At 37.9% G+C, this 20,428-nt stretch overlaps 1 protein-coding gene and 1 long non-coding RNA gene across 7 annotated transcripts in view; one reads left to right on the top strand and one right to left on the bottom strand.

Annotated features, from left to right (window-relative positions):
- Lama2 (laminin subunit alpha 2) overlaps positions 1 to 20,428 on the bottom strand; it is a 553,946-nt gene that overhangs the window by 382,835 nt on the left and 150,683 nt on the right. For all 6 annotated transcript variants that reach the window (XM_063232872.1, XM_063232874.1, XM_063232873.1 and 3 more), the window contains exon 4: positions 10 to 252. In XM_063232872.1, coding sequence (XP_063088942.1) covers positions 10 to 252 — 243 coding nt within the window. The remainder of the gene's footprint in view (positions 1 to 9; positions 253 to 20,428) is intronic.
- LOC134472064 (uncharacterized) lies at positions 16,145 to 17,830 on the top strand. Its single transcript, XR_010041887.1, has 2 exons — positions 16,145 to 16,282; positions 17,451 to 17,830. It is a non-coding gene; the product is annotated as an uncharacterized LOC134472064 (long non-coding RNA).

Raw genomic sequence — 20,428 nt, forward strand, 5'->3', positions numbered from 1 at the left:
TCATCTTACCTCTCCGTTTTCTAACGGGTGGATCTTGGAATAGAAGGAAGTACAGATGACCTCATCATCTTTGGCATAGAACGGGGGACCGGTGCGGGGATAAATGCCGTAGCGGTTCAGGCACTCGGTGTCAGTCACGGCATGGTACTGCCAGGGTTTGTACTCCACATTGTCCAGCGAGCGCTCCAAAATCCAGTTTCCGGGCCGAGGGGAGTTGGCTGCTTTCACGATAACATAGGCGATCTGGAACACCTGGGGAGAAGCAGCCACAGCACTGTTTGAGTTCCAGAGTCTTCAAGATTTCGTGTCAGATACTGACACGAAGACTAGATACTGCTGAAGACTAAATACTGCAGGAGATTTCATTTCTGATTTTGTACGATAACCTTATTAGGTTCTGTGAAATGATTTCACTATTGCATGTTCATATTTCATAGCTTTTTGCCAGGAAAATGTTTCATTTAGATACCAGTGACTTTAAAAGTGAAGGGTTAAGGATAGATTTGAATTCCCCAGCAAAGTATTGGCATCATTTCACCTAATCTTTAAAGGTCCCCTGTAATCACTGCCAGTGAAAGCCTTCACTGCATACCAATTTATTCATCTTAGACATCAGGGCCAATGAAAATATGCAATAGAAATTACATGTGTGGACAGCGCTGCATAATTTTGAAAACATTATTTATATTACTTGAGCCTTTAAAAGTACAGATTTGATGACTTCATTTACTACAACAAAAACAACCAAGGCCTGTGGAGGCACAATCTGTCCTGAAATTGTGAGGCCACCGCTCATGGGAACCTGGGAAGATGACTTCTTTGACTTCTTCAATTTCTTTCCTGTAAATTAAGGTCGGAAATGAGCACACCACTTAGAGGCAGTTGGGATTCAATGAGGTAACATGTAAAGTACCCGGCAAAGAGCTCAGCAGTAAATAATAAGTGTTAATTTGTTTACATCCTCAACTAGAAATAATGGAGAAGAAATTCCAGTGAAACGTAGAGAATTGATTGCACCTCGAACATACTAAGTAAAAGGCTTTTGCATTTTTTCTTTACAAGAGCTGAGTATGTAAAAAAAAAAGAAGTATCATTACTGTAAATCTATAGTGACAACTGGAGAGAATATAGCAATCTTCTACTTTCAAAACTTCACAGAAATGGAGGAAAACAGAGATATTCTTGGATGTTTTATGACAGTGCCCATGCTGTTGAAAGGTCCAAGAGAATAATGAACCAACATTCTGAATGGCATTTATGTGCCATGTCCCGTGGAGAAAGGTACACAAACTACTTTCAATTACCTTCCCACCAAAAATGCATTGATAATATATGGTAACAGTGGAGCGTGGAAAGTCCAATAGGAGTGAAGCAATGGGATTTGTTCTCCATTGGCAGATGCTGTAAGACTTAGGGAATCTGACAGCTCTAAACTCTGGGGTTGAGGTCACTGAGAGCATAACCAGAAGGACAACAGGGGGATAGGACCCTCCACTACTGAGAGATTAAAAGGGTATTGGGACACAAAGGGAGTTCTCAGAGGAAAGTTCCCGAAGTCAGCTCTGGCTGCCTCCTCGTTCCAAAAATGAGATCTTCATGGACAGTACCCATGGTATTCTCTACAGGGCTGGATCTAAAACTACGTAAGGGATGCCCACCTGGAAGGGATGACACAAGTGGCTGTGATCTTAATCATCAGACAAGTTGATGAGAACGAGGGCACGGCATGTGCGCACTTTTGAATGACTGAAATTAGGGTCAATGTTTATCTTTCAGGAACAGACTCCAAAAAGTTGGTGGTTAAAACAGTGAAATAGCTTGTGGGATTGTTAATAAATCACTGTTGACTAATATTCCAAAAGCTTCTTTCTCCTTGAGAACATATGATTAATCCTAGCAGAGAGGAAGCGCAAAGGTACCTGCTTTGATTTGTGTAGGGTAGGGTTAGGGTTGATGCATTAAGTCAACTTGAGAAATTGAGAGGTTCAACTAAAAGACACAGCAGGGAGCCAGGGTTCTTCATAAACATCCTCATCCAGTGCGAGAGGGGAGCAAGAGAATTTTGTGAGTGCTACATCTGCTGAGGAGTTAACCTGCTTACAATGTAGGAGAGGAGAAGAGGCTTGTTGTTCCCCACTGTTTGCTCTGGCTGCTTTTGCTGGCTGCTGCCTTCGAGTGTTGTCTCTGAGCCAAGCCAGTCTGCCTTGGAGCCAGCCGATTATGGACTGAAACCTTCACAAAGAGTCAGCTAAACGAACTTTACCTTCCTTCATTTTTGGTGTTGGGTATTTTGTCTTAGCAAGGAGAAAAAAGAAACCAACACAAGAAGGGATAGCGAACCTTGTAGAGTTTTCAGTGATAACAAACAGCCAGCTGAAGGACGAGTACCGTAAGTTCAACTCATATAGGCTTTCGTCAGTCTGTTTTAATGACCACCATTGTGAATGGGGAATATGGATAAGTTCATACTTATAAAGCATACAGATTGATCACACACAGACATGCTTGTTAATGTGCGATGCAAATAGTTGAAAGACTATTTGGGACTTTAGACTTTGGGAGCAGATATATATGGACATAGTAAATCTGTCAACTCAGGTGTTTTAAAATGAGGCATCAGAGAACAAAGAGAGTTTTTCCTTCATTCTAATATTCTGCTATATTACTTGCATTAATTTGGAGGTCTTGCTCTATAAATAAAATCATTTTCAAATAAAAATAATATGAGACAATAAAAGTTGGAGTAACACAAAACATTCTCCATCAACTACAATGTTTTAAGTATCATTCATATGAATTATTTCTTTTTCATAGCTTGTATTCTACAACTCAGCATATGAAATTTTCTTACGGGGAGATTGAATAACACCAAATGGATAATGAATGCACAGAGAGAATAGTCTGTACTATAAAATATGAAACTACCAGGTCCCAATTGTGGATAATCCCACTGTATTCCTGGAGAAATCCTAAAACAACAAAGCAGATGAATTTCTGAGCACCTGCATGGCATGGACTCCAATTTTTATATCATTAAATGTATTACAGTCCTTCTTATAATTTTTGAAATGATGGGTAACTGATGTCCATTAAACTTAGGTGAATAATCAAAGCCACTGTAACATACCTTCATGTTACTGCTATTTTTTAAACACTGACCACTTCTCTTTTTATTAGAACTCAGATCCCTGTCGATACCAGCATATTTTGTGATTTGCAGGAACTAAGCCATATTTTTCCTCAGTGTTCATTTTACTATGTGCACATGAGCTGAGAAAATTACTTAAACTCTTGCATTCAGTACTTCCTAATGTTTCTTTTCCAAACACCAAACTATGGAAGAGATAATGAATTAAAATACTGTGTGTTGCTTGGAAGAGAGGATCTGTATCTGTATTGTGTTAGCTTTCCTTCCAGAGAAAGAAATACACAGAGATAGTTTTTAAAAGATAAAAAAAAAAATAAGAAGGACAGTAAAGCCTATTGGAGATCACAGGCACTAAGAAAGAAAAATAAAGATACTCAAAGGTTGTGGGTAATGAACTTTGTGTAGAAAGCAACTCAGCAAGCAAATATACAAAGAGACCAAATTCGCTTAGAGCTACAATTTGGATTTATGATTTAGGAGCTTCTGGGTTGGCTCTAGAATAATAGATGAAAAATAATGCACAAAAAAATTCTGCAAGAAACCCACAGACTTCTTCCATAATTTAATATAACAGCCTGCATTAAGGGACATGGAAATCCAGGCACTGCCATAGAAAACATTAAAGGAGTTCCATTTTGAGACAATATCTCACTGTCATTTATTTTCTATGGATTCTTTCACATCTCAGGCAAAATTAATTACATTTGTTGGCATGTAGTAGTATGAATAAACTTTTTAGTGTTGTAAATAGCATTATTGAAAAAACACAATGAACAAACGTTTTCTTTGAAGGCTTCCGAGAATGACATTTTAACAGTGATTTTCTAAGTACTACAAATTTTCAATGGCCCTAATAAAATAGCTCTTTAATGCTATCTCTGCCACTTTTATTAACTGTCTCTTATGTTTTCAGTATAAAGGCTCTTCAAAATCAGGAGTTTTAATACCTTATTTCCAGATGACTAAAGCTTTGTTTTTTTATGGCATACAACAAGGAAAGCAACCACATCATTATAAGAAGCACTAAGATTGCTAGGGTTTAATGAACCTAATATGTCAAATGTTTTGTGATGTGCAAATGTTTTCCTGTGGGAGGGCACTTTTCATAGTTTGTCCCTGAAAAACATCCAAAATCACTCTTCAAATAACACCAAATACCTGAAATTTCTCAGCAACAAAGGTGGACTTCTTATTTCTGCTTCCATTTGTTATCCGTCTGTGTGCCATCTGAAAAGCTGTCATTAAGTATTTTGTCTCTGCAGCACTGAATTACAAGTCTTAACACCCTGATCTCCTCTATTGTCTAGTTAGAGAATAGTGTTTCAGAAGAATCTTTGAGACCTAGAGTAACATACAATGGTCTTTGGCACATAGAACAAGGGTCTGCCATCTTTTTTCACATCATGTCTAAGGTAAAATGATGTTACTACAACACTGAGAACAAGAAATCTTTTCTGCTCAAATTAATCAAGGCGCCTTGAGCATTCTGGATGCTGCCCAGGGGCAGCCACAAGTAGCCCATGTGGATAAGTCTTATCAGAAGCACCAATTTCTCACACATGCATTGCTGAAAGTGGATTTTTAAAATCCCCTGCTACGAGACTCAGATATCCCCTTCACACTCGTGCCTTCATCTTCAAAAGAAGCATAGACATGGAAAGATGCTATGGAAGATTATTACGCTTCCCATATCTCATTGAGAACTTCAAGTGTCACTGATGGATAACTAAAAGAGCCAGTACAGAGCACAACTCCCTTGTGATGTCACAAGGTCATAGGACCTCTATTTCCTGTGTGCTTATCTCCATAAAAGTCATAAAAACATTAATGAAGAGCCTGCATATGGGAGACAGCAACTCTTCCTCCTCCTCACAGCACTAGGCCTGATTCATAATCTCCTTTTATTCCTGCCTCATCTACTGAGAGAACAGCCTGCGGTTGTCTAATGTCTGCTCCATGTTCAGCTCTGCCTGCTGACTTGTACTAATATTTGTGAACTTGTCATAGCAAATGGTTGCCCCTAGACCAAAGCTACTTTTTTGAAGCGAGTTCTGCCGTGTTATACATTTTGCCCCTGCCCATGCTATAGATGTTAACATTTTCATACATGGTGATGCCATCTCCAGTATATTTTGGGACACATCTGTATTTTTGCCTTTAATAGTATATCAAATATTCTGATTTTTCTATACCGACACAAATTCATAAGGGCTACCCAATATCAAGATCAGAGCAGACCATGGAAAGCAAGAGTTTTCAAGCTGGAGTCATCTGGGAAGCTTTATAGATGCACTTGATGTCTGCTAACTGAACTGGTTTATGTGGTTGTCAGCTGTTCCACTGGTGACCTTTCGAGAGAAAAGAGACACAGAGGAAAAACCAAGAACAATGAGGAGAAAAGCACGAGGGAAGGTCAGCATTGTCGGGAAGGTCTGTGAGAGTTACTGACGAAGGGGAGCAGGGGTCGAGACTCCAAGAACTCAGGGAGGCTGCAGCCTGGGTGAAGTCCAGAACGGCACAGAGGCAGGCATGACAGAGGCAGGGCTGAGAAATGCACAGGAAGCATCAGAAGTCTGTGTGCAGCAGAGAACTCACACAAAGCCTGACTGCCGCTACGCTGCATGTAACCGAAGCCTGAGTCTCAGCAAAGATTCCTCCCAAAACTCAATATTTAGTTACTAGTACCTTACAAATTGTCTGCTAAGAAAATTACCTAAATTGTGATAACACTATCACTGGACCTGAGGTAGACATAACCTCCAATAACAAAAGTTTTAAAATAATGCTTTAACCTTTAAGAAACCACTTGAAAAAAAGATGTCTAATTATTATTTTCTATTGAAAGTTTCTTACTTACATTAATAAAACTAAAGTGACATGGTGGGGAGCTCTGGAGGAATTTACATGCCCATACTTCTGATCTGCAGGAAAATTCATTTAAACACATTTTGCAAAAGGGCCAGAGATTTAGCTCAGCGGCCGAAGTGCCTGCCTGGCAAGTACAAGGTCATGAGTTTGATCCCCAGTACCAAAAAAAAGAAAAAAGAAAAACCAGTTTGCATACTAAAATGATTTGTAATTGTCAGTCAATTAGAATGCGCAGTCCACTTATCTAACTCTACTCCACCAAATGTGCATTTTACTCGCTGTGCATGAGCTTACTGAGGTGTAGGTAAGTGAATGTACTGCTTCACCTCAGGGGAAGTGGCTCCTGGGTCGCTAGAGAGACAGAAACACTCTGCTCCCAATTAAAACAGCTCTAATACTCAGAATAACTCATGTGAACTTAATAGATTGGAAAATGAATTACACTACCCCCTCAGAATTCTTAAGAAATAATAACCTAACCAGATAATGATAATTCTTTGAAGAGAAAAACTTGCAATTATTTGTTGAAATGGTTTCTTGAAGTGTTTCGATGAATGCCTGACTCTTCAAGAGACAGTATTTGAAGGTTTTTCTACCTCACTCTACCAGAAAGCAAAGCTCAACTTCCAGCTCACAAAAAGTAAGAGCTCTTCTACGGCTCTCCCTAAGTTAATAGACAAAGATAATGAAATGCCATTTCTCAAAAACTGTTAGGTTTTATTCCCACAGAGCTAGACAAATTGGTTCTAAAGGATTTGGAAAAAAACTTTAGCAAGGAAAAACAACCAAGGAAACCTTGAGATGGAAGGAGGGTAGAGTCACACACTGGTACACAAGCTGTGAGTGGTACCTTGCCAGGGCACACAGCACGGTTCTGCTTGTAGGGCGGGATCTCACTGGATCTACCGTCTCTAAAACCCAGCAACGACCAGTAACATACATGAAGGAGGACCATTCAGATAAGTTCTGCAGTGTACAGGAAAACACTTGACATCATCTATAAAGTGATCAGGCCACTAAAAGGAAGCTAAATAAAAATAAAAAAATCTAAAGTGAACTAAGAGTTTGCATAAAATACAGTGGCAGAAGAGCGTGTAAGTAGCACTACCAGGGAACAATAAGCAAAACAAGAATGTGAAAACTTCTATTGAACAAGCAACACACTTTCTTCCAAAAATAAATTGGAAAAAGGTTAAAAAAATAATGAAGTCATGGATTACAATTTAAATGATATTAAAAAATTGTAGTATGTGTCTTCATTAAGTATCCTGATTCAGTCAAACAATTATACAGAAAGACATTGGAAGATAGTGTGATGATCTGAATGCTGACTGAATATGTGTTAATATTAAAGAAGTAGTCATAGTTGTAATGTTATGAAAATCACTGTTTACCAAGAAGTTATGGCCTTCGCAGATACATAAGGAAATATTCATAGAGAAAGTGGTATGTATCAAGTTTGCTTCCAAATAATCTAAAGGCAAAACAGTATGTGGATATCCTTAGATCTGATATAGAGGGAGCTGAATATTAATTCTTGGAGGAGGACAGGTACAGGGTGAATCTGGGCCTATGGTGTTTCTCTTAGTTTCTGTGTACGTGTTTGGCAAAATTCAGTGAGGATAAGAAAAGTTTACTAACATACCACATTTTAATAAGCAAATAATTTCCTTCCACATAACAGTATAACCTCTAGCAGTAAGTTAGTGCTTACTCTTAAAGTGGAAATATGTATTTCCCTAATTGTCTTAATAAATACTTAACTCTGCTTCTTGCTGTGACTCCACTGTGTGCTGAGATCAAGAAGCACATATTAATAATTTATTATCAACTCTAAAGGACATCATTGGTTCCTTTTTTTTTTTTTTTTGTCTTTTTCTTTTTTTAATCGGTACCAGGGATCGAACTCACGACCACACACTTGTAAGGCAGGCACTATGCCACTGAGCTTCTAAAGCTTCTAGTCCAGTCATAAGAAAAGTAGGAGTCCACACACAGAATCCAAACCAGAGTGAACACGGTCCTCCCTCCTCTTATTAATGGGTTTCGTGGGTCAGGTTTCATTATGTTGCTCTCAGTTTTTACCACGTGAGGGTGAGGTGCAGCAAAACCCAAGCCAGCATTTTCCTTGTCGTTAGCACTGCCCTTGACATCTGTTCTCTCCTCAAACACTTCTGTCTCATTTGCAGCGATCTGCAGTCTCGGAAGATTGACCTGCCTCCTGTGAGCGAGCCATTGACTCAGCATGCGTTTCACACCAGCTACTGGAAAAAGAGCAGGTAGTCTGGCCTCCGCGGAACACCACAGCCCTGTCAATGAGACCATCACAGTGCTCCACATTGGTGTGAATCACAGAAAATAAAAAACGTGACAGTTTAGAGCCTGCCTTCTAAAAATTATTCACCCTGGAGAAATACCTGCGTCCGCCTTTGTTTTGCGCCACTGTAGTTACCCTGGTAAGAAGAACCTTCACATTCTTCAATTTGTGACACTACAGATGTGGATAAATCACGAGTTCAAAGCATTTGGGGAATAATAGCAAAGATTTGTAGTGATGAGAAGAGTTAGAAATATAATATTAACAGTGTAGAACAGCAAATCAAAGGCAGAGTGGAACTTTCTGATCTTGGTTCCTGAATGCTTTTAGCAGATCAGAGCCATTTAACATGCACCAGATTTTAGCTGTTACAAACGAAATGGCACCAGGTTTTTCCATGCCTGTACACTGCCTCACAGTCTTTTGCTTCTCTAGGGATTTTCTTAAGAATAATTGGTACTTCCTGTTGTTTATTATTTAGCCACCCTTTCTCTATTTAATTTCCTGCCGCCTATGTATCACCCTACCACCTTAAAATATTCACCTCAGAAAGTTACTAGTAATCCATTTGGAAAACTCTTTTTTTTCCCCCCACCATCTGCACCTTCTTTGAAGTATCCATAGCTTTTGATTATCCTGCTCTGCCCCTGTCTGAAACCCCAGTTTTCTTTGGAAAAGTAATATATACTGTAAATTTAGGTATTCTCAAATGAAAAAAAAATCTAATATAGCCCTTTGTTTCAAATAAAAAATAAACAACAGAAGTGGGAGGAATCAGAAGGGGTGTTCAGCAACAGAACTCACCTGAGGTTTTCCCCAAGCCCTCTATAAGTACCTCTGTTCTAATACACTTTGAGTTTCGTAAACAAAACACCATCCAGTGTTCTATTTGTAAATAACATTTTCTTTAAGAAAATACTAGTTAGTTTCTCCTTTTTGCCAGATAGCTTGGCATACAGCCTATGTTTTCAGTGAACAAGAACTTTATGATATGGGTGGTAGATGGCAAATGAGAGAGGTGGGCTGTGGCAGAAAGATTCACACCCTCTCCAAGTCCCAGGATGTTCATTTTTGGGGCTTATGACTGTGTCTCTCTAAAGGGCAAACAGATTTTGGAAATATAACTTAGCTACAAATCCCGTAATGTGAACATGATCCTGGGTTATCTGGGTGAGCCCAGTGGTCACAAGATCCTTAAAAGAAAAAGGCAAAAGCAAGAGATGGTAGAACGGGGGAGGACCTCACGTGTTGCTGACTTTAAGGACAGAGATGAAATAGATCACAAGCCAAGGAATTCAAGGTGCACAGAGAAGCCCAGTCAAGAATGTGGCCTGGAGTTTAGCTCAGTGAAACTCATTTCAGACTTCTGACCTATAAGACAACAAATTTTTATTCTTTTAAGCTACCAAGTTTGCATATTCTGTGATACCAGGGATCACACACCAATGTAGTAACCAGCTTGTTGTATTTCACATGACTAGCAAGTCATGAAGCAAAGTTTTATAGTTTTATCTATTTTGCCTCAAAGATACAAATATGTACCTTTCATTTCTATGAATATTTTAACTAATTCCAGTACATAAATATTTTCCACATTGTAATTTACAACCTAACCATATTTTCATGTCTCATTTTATATTTAGAACCACCAAAGGAACATCCCTAATGACATTTAATTTTGCTTTGTAGTAGAACAGTTTTGCCTTTAGCATCAAAAACAAATCACGCTTCTAGCAGCAACAACTTCAATAATCTATCAATGTCAAGTAATTGCTTATCCATAACAAATGCTCACTTGCTTTTTAAATTTAATGCGTAGGTGAAATAAAACAGAATGCACCTCTAAGATGATATAAGGGACCTCTGGTGACTGCTGTAAGTACCAAAACATCACACAATATTAAGAAGTACAGTTAATAGGCCCTCAAAATTCATTTAGGAAAATTCTACTGAGATAACAAGCTTAGATATTTCCAAATTATACATCCTCCCTTTAAAATAAAAACTTGCAAAAGAGAGCACTCAGCTAGATATGGTAGCATTTTTACAGTAATCCCAGCTACTAGAGAAGGTAAGGCAGGAAGTCCCCATGTTTAAGCTCAGCCAACAAAACAGGGGTTAGTGAGTGGGTACACAGCTTTGTACTCCCTGGATTCCATCCCAGTATTGGAAAAACAATATACTTTTCTAATGAAAAGTAACTCTCAGAGTGATTTCTACCCCAAATTTTAAAGAGATGCCTTCACTTCCCACTGAAGTGTGAAGATTATAAATGAACAGAAAAATTAGAAAGCTGCAATCAGATGCTGTTCTACAACTTTAAAAACAAAGATAAGAAATGACACATAATAATAGACATTTTCTCAAGACCAAGTGACAAAATACCAAATGTTTTTTTAAAGACCACCATTTTAAGAGAGCATGTTAAAAAAAAGTTCTATAAAAATTATCCTGCAAACATGAAGTCTATATTCTGCCTAGATTTCTCACAGTTCTGAGTCAAAAAAACTCTTCAAATCATAATATAACTGGGATGTGACGTCAAAGATGATTTATGAAGTGCTCAGGGCTGGATTTTAGAAGCTCCAAAGAAACCACACAACACTTAGAGTGCTTCTCCACGCTCTCGGAACTGGATTTATAAACAAGCATCTTGCTGTGGGCAAAGTGGCCTATTCCTGGTTTTTCAAAGTGCTTCGTGGAGGTCTAACTGGTTGCAAAAGAGGAAAGTTTATGTTCTTCTTTCTTTAAATGTCACAATAGAATGTGTCTCCTTTAATGTAACCAGACCTCCTACTGTAGGAAGGGGACAAATAAGCTTTAAAAGTGACTTAAGAACAATTTTTTGACATGGAAGTTGTTGTGGATTGGTAACTGGTGGTCACCTTGTAACACCAGCTGAATTGAATCAGTGTGGTGCGGAGCACAGATGGCCCACCTGAGGACTGCTGCCAGCATAAAAAGGAGACATGCAAGAAAGAGTATCGTTGTGGGTTCTCCTAAGTGTTGTCATTGTTTGGAGCATTGGTTCTCCTGGAGGGGCTTGTTACGCTGGCTGCCCTGATATGAAATCAGCTATTACCATGGAAGGAACTCAGAACCTTTATGCTAAAAGTGGCTGTGGTTCACTTTGGGGGAGCCCTGGTCCTTACTTTGAGCATCACTTCCTGGCTACAGAGGAGAAGATGTGTGCTGCTCAGTCTCCGGAGGAAGCCTGTCACACTGACTTCCTGATATGAACTTGGATGATCTCACTGCTGGAGGAGCTCAGGACCTTACTGTCCCTGAGGATGGCTGTGGTACTTTTCTGGGGAGGCTTTTTCCTTATTCTGAATGTTGCTTCTTGACTCCAGTGCAGAACCCTTAACCTAATGGCACAGATTCTTCAGCCTACTGGCATAGACTCTCTAGCTTCCACGGCTGAAAGCTTTCAGCACAGATTCATGAAACAGACTTACATGAGTCATTGTCGTGGGCGCTAGGCCTCCAGTTGGACTTTTGGGAGGCATTGTTATAAGCTCTAGGTTTTCAGCTGAACTCATGCAGCTTATTGCCATGGTATTCAGGGCCTCAGTTAGATTTTCTGCAGAAAACCTATAGTGTGTGGACATGTTTCCTGCACTTCTTGTATTTGACTCCTTGGGTGGGCATTATAAATGATACTATAAATTATGTGTCCTGTATTGTCTTGTTCTCTTTGCAAACCCCTGACTACAATAGAAGTCTTTCCAATTCAACTGATTATGAGTGTCACAAGACACAATTAGAGTTGTTCCCAAAATGGACAAATATTGTTTAGACTCTTTTGATTCCAAGTGTTCTGCTATGAGCATTCATTTATCTCTGAATATGATGAATTTATGGAAAAGCCATGCTTGGAAAAACCATAAACTAATTTTCATCTAAAGTAAGACAAAATGTTTTCATTGAATTCTGTTCCTAAAATCACTATTCAACAAAACATTTTGCTACAAAGCATAGGAGAAAATATCAAGAAATTATACAAGTATATATTTTGGAAAGAGGAATAGTATTTCCTCAATTTGGAACCAAACACATTCATGATGACTCATGCAAAAATATAATCCATGGTGCTTGCTTAGCAGTCTGACTATAGTTCCTTCACAACAAAGAACAAAGCCACAGGATCATCAGGAAAGAAACCTAACACCAAAAGCTGAATCCACCCATATAGCAGAGAAAAGATGATGGTAGATCACCCACACTGTGGTTCCATAAACATATGCAAATATATAGCTGTCCAGAGAGACACCCTGGGAAGTATAATGACATGTTTAAAACTATGAAGCCAAGACTCTCATAAACAAAAACGTACAGTGAGTAGTCGTGAAATAACTGCCTTAGAACACATAAGGTTGGATAATTAACTTTTCCTGAGCCCAGGCCTTGTGATTCAGAAAGTGACTGAATGGCATTGCAAATAGTGACCATAAACAAGAAGAAGTAAATACAGTCGTTTATTGAAAGCAGATCTGACATACATCTCGTGCAGAAGGAACTCCTCCTTTGTCTGTTCAGCATTTCATACCTTCAAATATCATCTCTGACAGAAGTGAAGATGAGCAACATGGCTATTAAAATTCTTGAGTTAATCTTTTTAGTGTCTGGGTCAGAAATATTTAAATTATAGAACAAATCAAAAGAAGGTCATGATTTGAATTGTAGATATTCTTGACATGAGCATACTTTTTAGAAATGAATGTAATGCTTAAAGTATACAAGCTATTGGACTAAATTCTGATCAAATTCTGCAGCCTAAACATAAATGAAATTATTTAAATATGAACAGAATATAATTGTCTACATGCACAGTAATCTTTTTAGGAAGGATTAAAGGAGAACATTCAAATAGGGATGAGGTGACATTCTCACCTTTCTCTATGATTCTTACTGCAGATTCTACTACTTTCTACTTCTGCATATACTTGAAAGATCACAGAGTATTAATTCCATCACCCATTTATTTTACAAATATTGAACAACACATTATTTACTGTGGCAGCCTTGGTCATGAAATATGATAGAGTTAAAACCATCCTTTTCTTCCTCACTTGTGAATTATCCTCTAGAATAATAAGTAATATTCCAGTGGTATATGAGGGTCAACATTGGCTTTCATAAGCCAGCTGTTTACATCTCTGCAATTCTTTGTCCAGTGATATCAGGTTGTTAACCTGAAATCAGTTGCCGGGGGTGTATTTACTTCATAGAATCTGGTTAACCCTGTGAATCAGGGCTTTTGGTTGTTACTAGAGATTCAGTGCCTACACACTTCCCAGGACACCACTGCAATGACAAAATAAACTGTTAAGACGTGCAAATTTAGATGCTGAGCAGAGAAGGCTCTTCTGAGAAGGTGATATTTTAGCAGAGACACTGGTGATTTGAGGGATAACGTCATGTCAAGGTCCTAAGAAATGGCAAATGTGAAGAAATAACACTGGTTCCTCCCAAGAAAGCCATTGTGGCCAGAATGACAAGAATGAGCGTGGTCAGCAGTGATGCTGAAGAAACATACCCACCCCAAGGCTATCAGGCTATGCGTTTTGGGTAGAACAGATCAGCCTGCCACTGGGGAGTTTTGAGCAGCCTGCTGGTGAGATCTACTCTGGAATTTTAAATCTTTACCTTGATTGCTCTTTGGTAAGGGGATTGGGGAGATAGAATGTGGAAACAGAGACCAGATATGAGATGCTTCCTATTGTTGTGGAGAGAGAAATGAAGGTGACTTCAATTAAGGTGCTTAATATGGGGAAGTTACTGTGGAGGAGAAATATCTGTGCGGTAGGTAGAGTTTTCCGGGCTTGACTAAGAGGCACGGGGCAGGGGATAATAACAGTCAAGGATTTTATTTACGTGCCTGAACAACTGGAGTAAGAGTGGTGACCTTTACTGAAAGATTGCATACTTTGAGGAAGGAAATCAACACTTCTGTTTTAAATTATAAAATCTGTGTCTTCCATTAGACATTCTAGCATAACTGCTGGCTGAAAGACAGAAGCACTGTGGCAGTGAGTGGCCTTGGGCACTTGGACAAGTTTCTTAACCTTTCTTACCTCTTTCTTCCCCCCCCCCCCATCTGGACAGAAGCAATAGCAATATACTTCCTTTATGGGTTGAAGTTCACTAAACATTACCTGTGTGGGGGCCCACTACAGTACCTGGCTTTCTGTAAGCCTCATTAAATAATGATTCTTAAATCACTATTGATAGTTTCACCTACTTCCTACCTGATACATAGCATCTCAGCTATATTTTTATATAATTCTGCAGGGATAGGTCATTAACTGTTAAGTTGGAAAAGGAATCTATTGTAATGAACAGAAAATGAAGAAAGAAGACTTTAAATGAAATGGTAGAATATATTTAAATTTTATGTTATTCATTGGAATGGACCACTTAGTAACAGAGCTCATATTGCTGGCTTTTAAGCTCATACTGTTGGCACTGAACATCACTGAAGTTGGTGGGTTTGGCTCAGTTTTGAATGCTGTTCAAGGCATTTTATCATGCATTTCAGGGAGCCTATACCCTTGGAGGCCTGGAAAAATAACTATGGCCTTTGAGATTATGTTTGCAATTCAGTCTTCAAATGGCTAAATTTACAAGACTGAATGGATACACCACGGAAGGTAGTCATGAAATAGAGAGTTAGCAAAACAGGATACAAACTACCTACATTCTGATATCAACATACAAAGCGTGTGCGTGTGTGTGTCTATGTGTGTGCACGTGTGCATCTGTAATGTGTGAGAACAGGAGGAAATATTCAGAAATATTAATACTGTTAATTATATTTTGTAATACAGAAAAACAATTTATATTCAAAAATTCGTGAGAAAAATAATCTACAATACACCTGATTGTTTCAAAGCAGAAAGCTGAAGATACATATGATACAAATAATCAAAAATAAAATACCAAAGAATAACCAAAAGTTTCAGGTATAAAATTGAAAAATATTCACTTAACCTATTCTGAAAATAGTAAAATGTAATTGGATATAAAAAAGGAGATATTAGACAAAAAGTACATTTATGTAGTCGTATAGCTCACTAATAAGTTGGAAATTAAAAGTTTTAATGGGAAACAAGGCAATTAAGACAGGATTTTTTTTCTCAGAAAATGGACAATACTGTCCAATTTTGAAAAGGCTGTAAATAGAGTCTTATTGCTCTGCTGCTTAGATACCATTAGAATATTATTCACTTAAGTGCATGCCCCAAACAGAATTTCCATCTTATAGAACCAACAGCAAAACACATGTGTATTTATTTTGTTGTTGTTGTTATTGCTGAAATTGGATTCTTTTGGAAATTTGAAAGTAAGCTTCTACTAGAAGAATATTACACTGTGCCCTTTTTTTACTGGAGGTTTAAAATATTTGGGTGAGGCTGAGAGTATAGGTTAATGTTAGAGTACTTGCCTAGCAACCATAAAGTCCTGGATTCAATCCCAGCACTATAAAACAAACAAGCAAAAATACATGAGAAAATAAAATATTGAGATCATTAAGTGGACACATATGATGGACTCGATTAGCAGGGTATGCTATTTTGGGGGTATAAAACAATTTATACACCTTTAAAGGAGACAATATAATTGAGACAATTACATCAGCAACACAGAGAAAAGCTAAAAGGTAGAAACATTTAGCAAAGCAGTCTGTCATTGTTTATGTCTGTGGCCCCAGGCCTCATGAGTTTGCATTGTGCATTTGTGATTGTTCATTGTCTAATGCTTGGATGGATGGTGTCAGTGCTCCACCCACATAGGAGTGGAGCCAGGATGTGATGTAATGGCAGGAAGAAGGTGTGTCTTGCTCTTTGCTGGTTCCTGTTTGTTGTTTGCTGCTGCAGTGAACTGCTGTCCAGCGATGCCTGCCTGCCTTGGAGCCAACTGAGTGTGGACTGAAACCTCCAAAATCTGTAAGAAATAAACCTTTCCTTTCCCAACTTTGGGCTTCAGGTATCTTGTCTCAGCGATCAGTAAAAAGTGACTAAGACACAGTCTATTTTTCAAATTATTTTTTACCCACTATATGCCAGCTATCAATATCCATGTAAAAGGTAGAAAAATGTAAAACAGGATTGTCAAGAACTCTTACATTTTTTACCTTTAAGGAGCATACTACATGGGGCTGGGGATTTAGCTCAGCAGCATAAGCCTCTGCCTTGCAAGCGCACGGCCATGAGTCTCATCCCCGGTACCAAAAGAAGCATACTATATAATGTATATTATTGTTTAAGCCAGTCACTCAGGACTAATTTCTTTAAAGTAAAAAGTATTCTTTTGGTAAAGTTTTCCACACATGTTAGAAATATTCTGAATTTGATGTATGACTTAAAGTTCCATATAGATTAAATGAATTTATGATAAGCCAGGGATTTTTGAGGAAGCAGTTTTAGCAACCATAGTTTTATTCCCACACTAATTATGATATAAAAGTCATGTTATTTACTGTGTCTAAAATTATATTATTTCCTATATCTTTACAAGTTCTATTTTTTAAAAGAAATTTGGAGGCTAAAATTGTATGTAATATCTCTAAATAAGAAAGACTTTTAAATGATTTGCTGAAAAGTAATAATTCAGGTCAATTTTCCTTGTGATTACTGAAGAGAAATTAAATGTTCTTCTCTAGGAAAAAATCAATCAATCCCACTAAGTATCAAACAACAAGGACTTAAACTTCTGTGAATTATTTTGATCAAATTGGATCAATGACATTCTCAATTCTTTTTGCAGTGTCTAATCTATTGTAATTAAAGTTGCCTTAAGCTTTCTTATTAAAGACCCACATAGTCTTAAAAATTTCTTAAAAATACTTAAGATGACCCATAAATAGTACTTAATAAAACAATATCTCCAAAACATTTTGAGGGAATCAGGAATCCACACAAACATTTGAAGTTTCTACATATGATGCCAGGTTGTACCTATGAATATTTAAGTTAGAGGTTAGTATCATTTTTGATAAATCCCATTTCACCTAAGAGGAGAATTTTACATTTTAATATACTTTGTATTAACTTAGTGTTACCTTTGGTAAGACTATCCCAATGAATGCTAACTACGGATTTCTTTTTAATACAGGATAAAACCTTGATGCTCTTTTCCCCAAAGACTTTCACTGGAAACTAAAGTCCATAAATGTCTATTTGCAATGTGGAGGTCAAGCTCTGAATGAGAAATCTACGCTGAACGCTGTCTCTGTTGCAATCCCACTGTGAAATAAGCAAGATGCTTAATCTCTGGTGCAAAAATGTTCCCATTTGCAATAACAAGTTTTTTACATTTTGTCCAGTGTCTAGGATAAGACAGGTTTTCAAAAAAGTACATTCAATAACTCCCTAGTGACAAAAAACTCCTCTATTTTAAGTCCAGATATGATTTAAGTCCAGATTATAGATTTAGTCTATGTATATAAAAACCATGATTTATGCAGATAATAAAATAACTCATTCACTACCTGATTATTGTTAATGTTCCATGCAATTTTCACTGATCATATATTTCAGCAACCTGGATAAAACTACACAGGGTTTAATTTCCTTTAGCACAATGTTGTGTCTGTCATGTCTCAAGATTTTGCAATTTCACATGGTTACTCATCACTCCTGTTCTTTCCAACAGTATGTGGTTCAAAAATCATTATGTATGTCTCAGAATGCACCAAATTGAGCTCAAAAAATATTAGGGAGCTCTGACTAAAAACATAAGCCTTTACCAACTCACACCCATTGGGACGATAACTTCACAAAGACAAAACAAATACTCAAAATTGGAAATTAACGAGTGTGGATGAGAGAGTGGAGAAACTAGAACTCTAGCATCCCGGTGGTGGTCATGTGCAACAGTCCAACCATTACAGAAAACAATACAGACACTTAAGCAATTAAAAATGAAGCTGTCGTGCCTCCAGCAATTCCATTCCTAGGTATATAACAGAAAATAAAAGGCTTCAGATATTCACATGCACATTTTCATAGCAGCATGAGGACAACAGCCTCAAAGTGGAAAATAATCCAAGTATCCATCCAAGAATGAATGGGAATGCAAAATGTGTCATACATGGAAAATGGGCATTATTCATCATTTCAAAAAAGAAAATTCAGACACTTCTTGTGACATGGGAGAACAGTGAAAACAGCATGATTCCATGTGTGGGTAATCAAAGTGGTCAGCTTCCTGGAGATGGAAGGTAGAGCAGTGGCTGCCAGCCACTGCCAGGAGGGTGACATGGAGCCATTATTCAGAGGGCATCAGGGCTCAGGTCAGGCTCCAGATCTGGACATTAATAATGGTTGCACTATGAAGCAGATGTACCTGTAGCCAAGTGTGTGCTTCCAGTAACATGAGGCGTTTTATGTTATGTGTATTTTATCAACCAGTTTCTAAAAGAACTGCAGCATATGCTGAGAGGCTGATCATGAGAGAAAATAGAGTCCAAATGTTAAACATTTCATGATTCAAAAAGATAATCCTTAACCGTAAGGGAATAAGAAGTTTATTTAGGATTTTTCATTTATTTTGTGTGGGATGATGATGAGTTCACCACAAGAACAGGCAGATAAGGGTTTTCATAAACCCACAGCTAAAATAATACACAGCCTTTCCTACCAACATTTCCCCCCAGAGCGGTACATTTGCCACAATTGCAGCTACAGTGACACATCACCATCACTCAAAATCCACAGACTATTTTAGGGCTCACTCTTGATGTAAGTTGCATAAGTTGGGGTAAATACACAGTGGTTTATCTCCTTCAGTATAAGATCTCCCAGACCATCTTCATGCTCTCTAAATCCATGTACATGCCCCGTCATCAGTCAACCCCTAACTCATGACTTCTCTTGAGGCAAAGTGAAAACATCTCTTACTGATGATATGATTGTGGAATGACATTGATGGAAATAACAGCTTTCAGGCAAGTGCAGTGTTATATGCCTGGGATCCCAGGACTCTGGGAGGCTGAAGCAGGCTGAACACAGTTCAAGTAGAGTCTGAGCAACTTAATGTCTTAACAAGACCTGATTCACAAAGGGGCAGACATGGATGCGTGGCTCAGTGCGAAGGCCCTGAGTTCCATCCTTAGCACTAAAAATAATACCAATAACCATAACTTTTAGGAAAATTCTGAGCTATCAAGAGGCCACGTAAATAGTAGGACTTGTTTTAACGATGACTTTGGGAGCTTTGTGAGGTTCTTATATACGATATTCTATACCACAGATCCAAATGGAGCCTCCGTGATCCACTCCATCCCTCTCTGTCACTACACATTCAGATTTACTCAGACACACGTGTAAAGCAGTAATAGAGCCACTTGGAGTCTAGTACGATTGGTGGAGGCAAATACTAATATGAGGATATGAACTATTTATAAAAGCTTCTGTAAAATCTGTTACATGAACTATAGAAGTAGATAATTAACTTCTAAGTTATTCTATACAGTAAATAAATATTGTGTCACTTGTTTAATCTTCTTGGTATATTCTAAACTCAGTGGAGAAGCAGCTTTTCGCTTCCTAACTTTATTTTTAATTTCTATATTAATCTTTCCTAAACTTTCCCATGTTTCCAATAAGATCATTAAGTGAATTGTTTTTATGTGAATGGATCTAATTGTTTATCATTTGAAATGGATCGAATTATGAACAGTGATGATGAGCATGACGATAGGACACAGTTTGAAATTCTATTTTAAATATTTTAGATAAAATTATGTTTTCCAAATCATTACTGCACAACTTTTATATGGAAATAGTAAATACTATGGAAGTAGACAGCTTAATTCACCACGTGCATTGCATTTTGACGGCTGTTCATTTTTTGCCTCCCACCCTGAAGCTGACCCATTGCATGAGTGTGACTGTAATATTCAATACTGAAAGGCAAGGGTTCATTAGTGTTTTGGACTGATTTCTTTGGTTGTGTTATATTTCTGCAGTGTTCACTGTTTTGACTGATTTGAGGTTAATGTAAAATGAGACTCCGACAGCCAGCTTGGTATAAGGTCTGCACTAAAATATTTGTATAGGCAAAAGTGATATTTTAAACAAAGGAATACG

This window comes from Cavia porcellus, unplaced genomic scaffold (genome assembly GCF_034190915.1).
Source record: "Cavia porcellus strain 051 isolate PalLab524CR breed Dunkin Hartley unplaced genomic scaffold, mCavPor4.1 scaffold_22, whole genome shotgun sequence".
Taxonomy (NCBI): domain Eukaryota; kingdom Metazoa; phylum Chordata; class Mammalia; order Rodentia; family Caviidae; genus Cavia; species Cavia porcellus.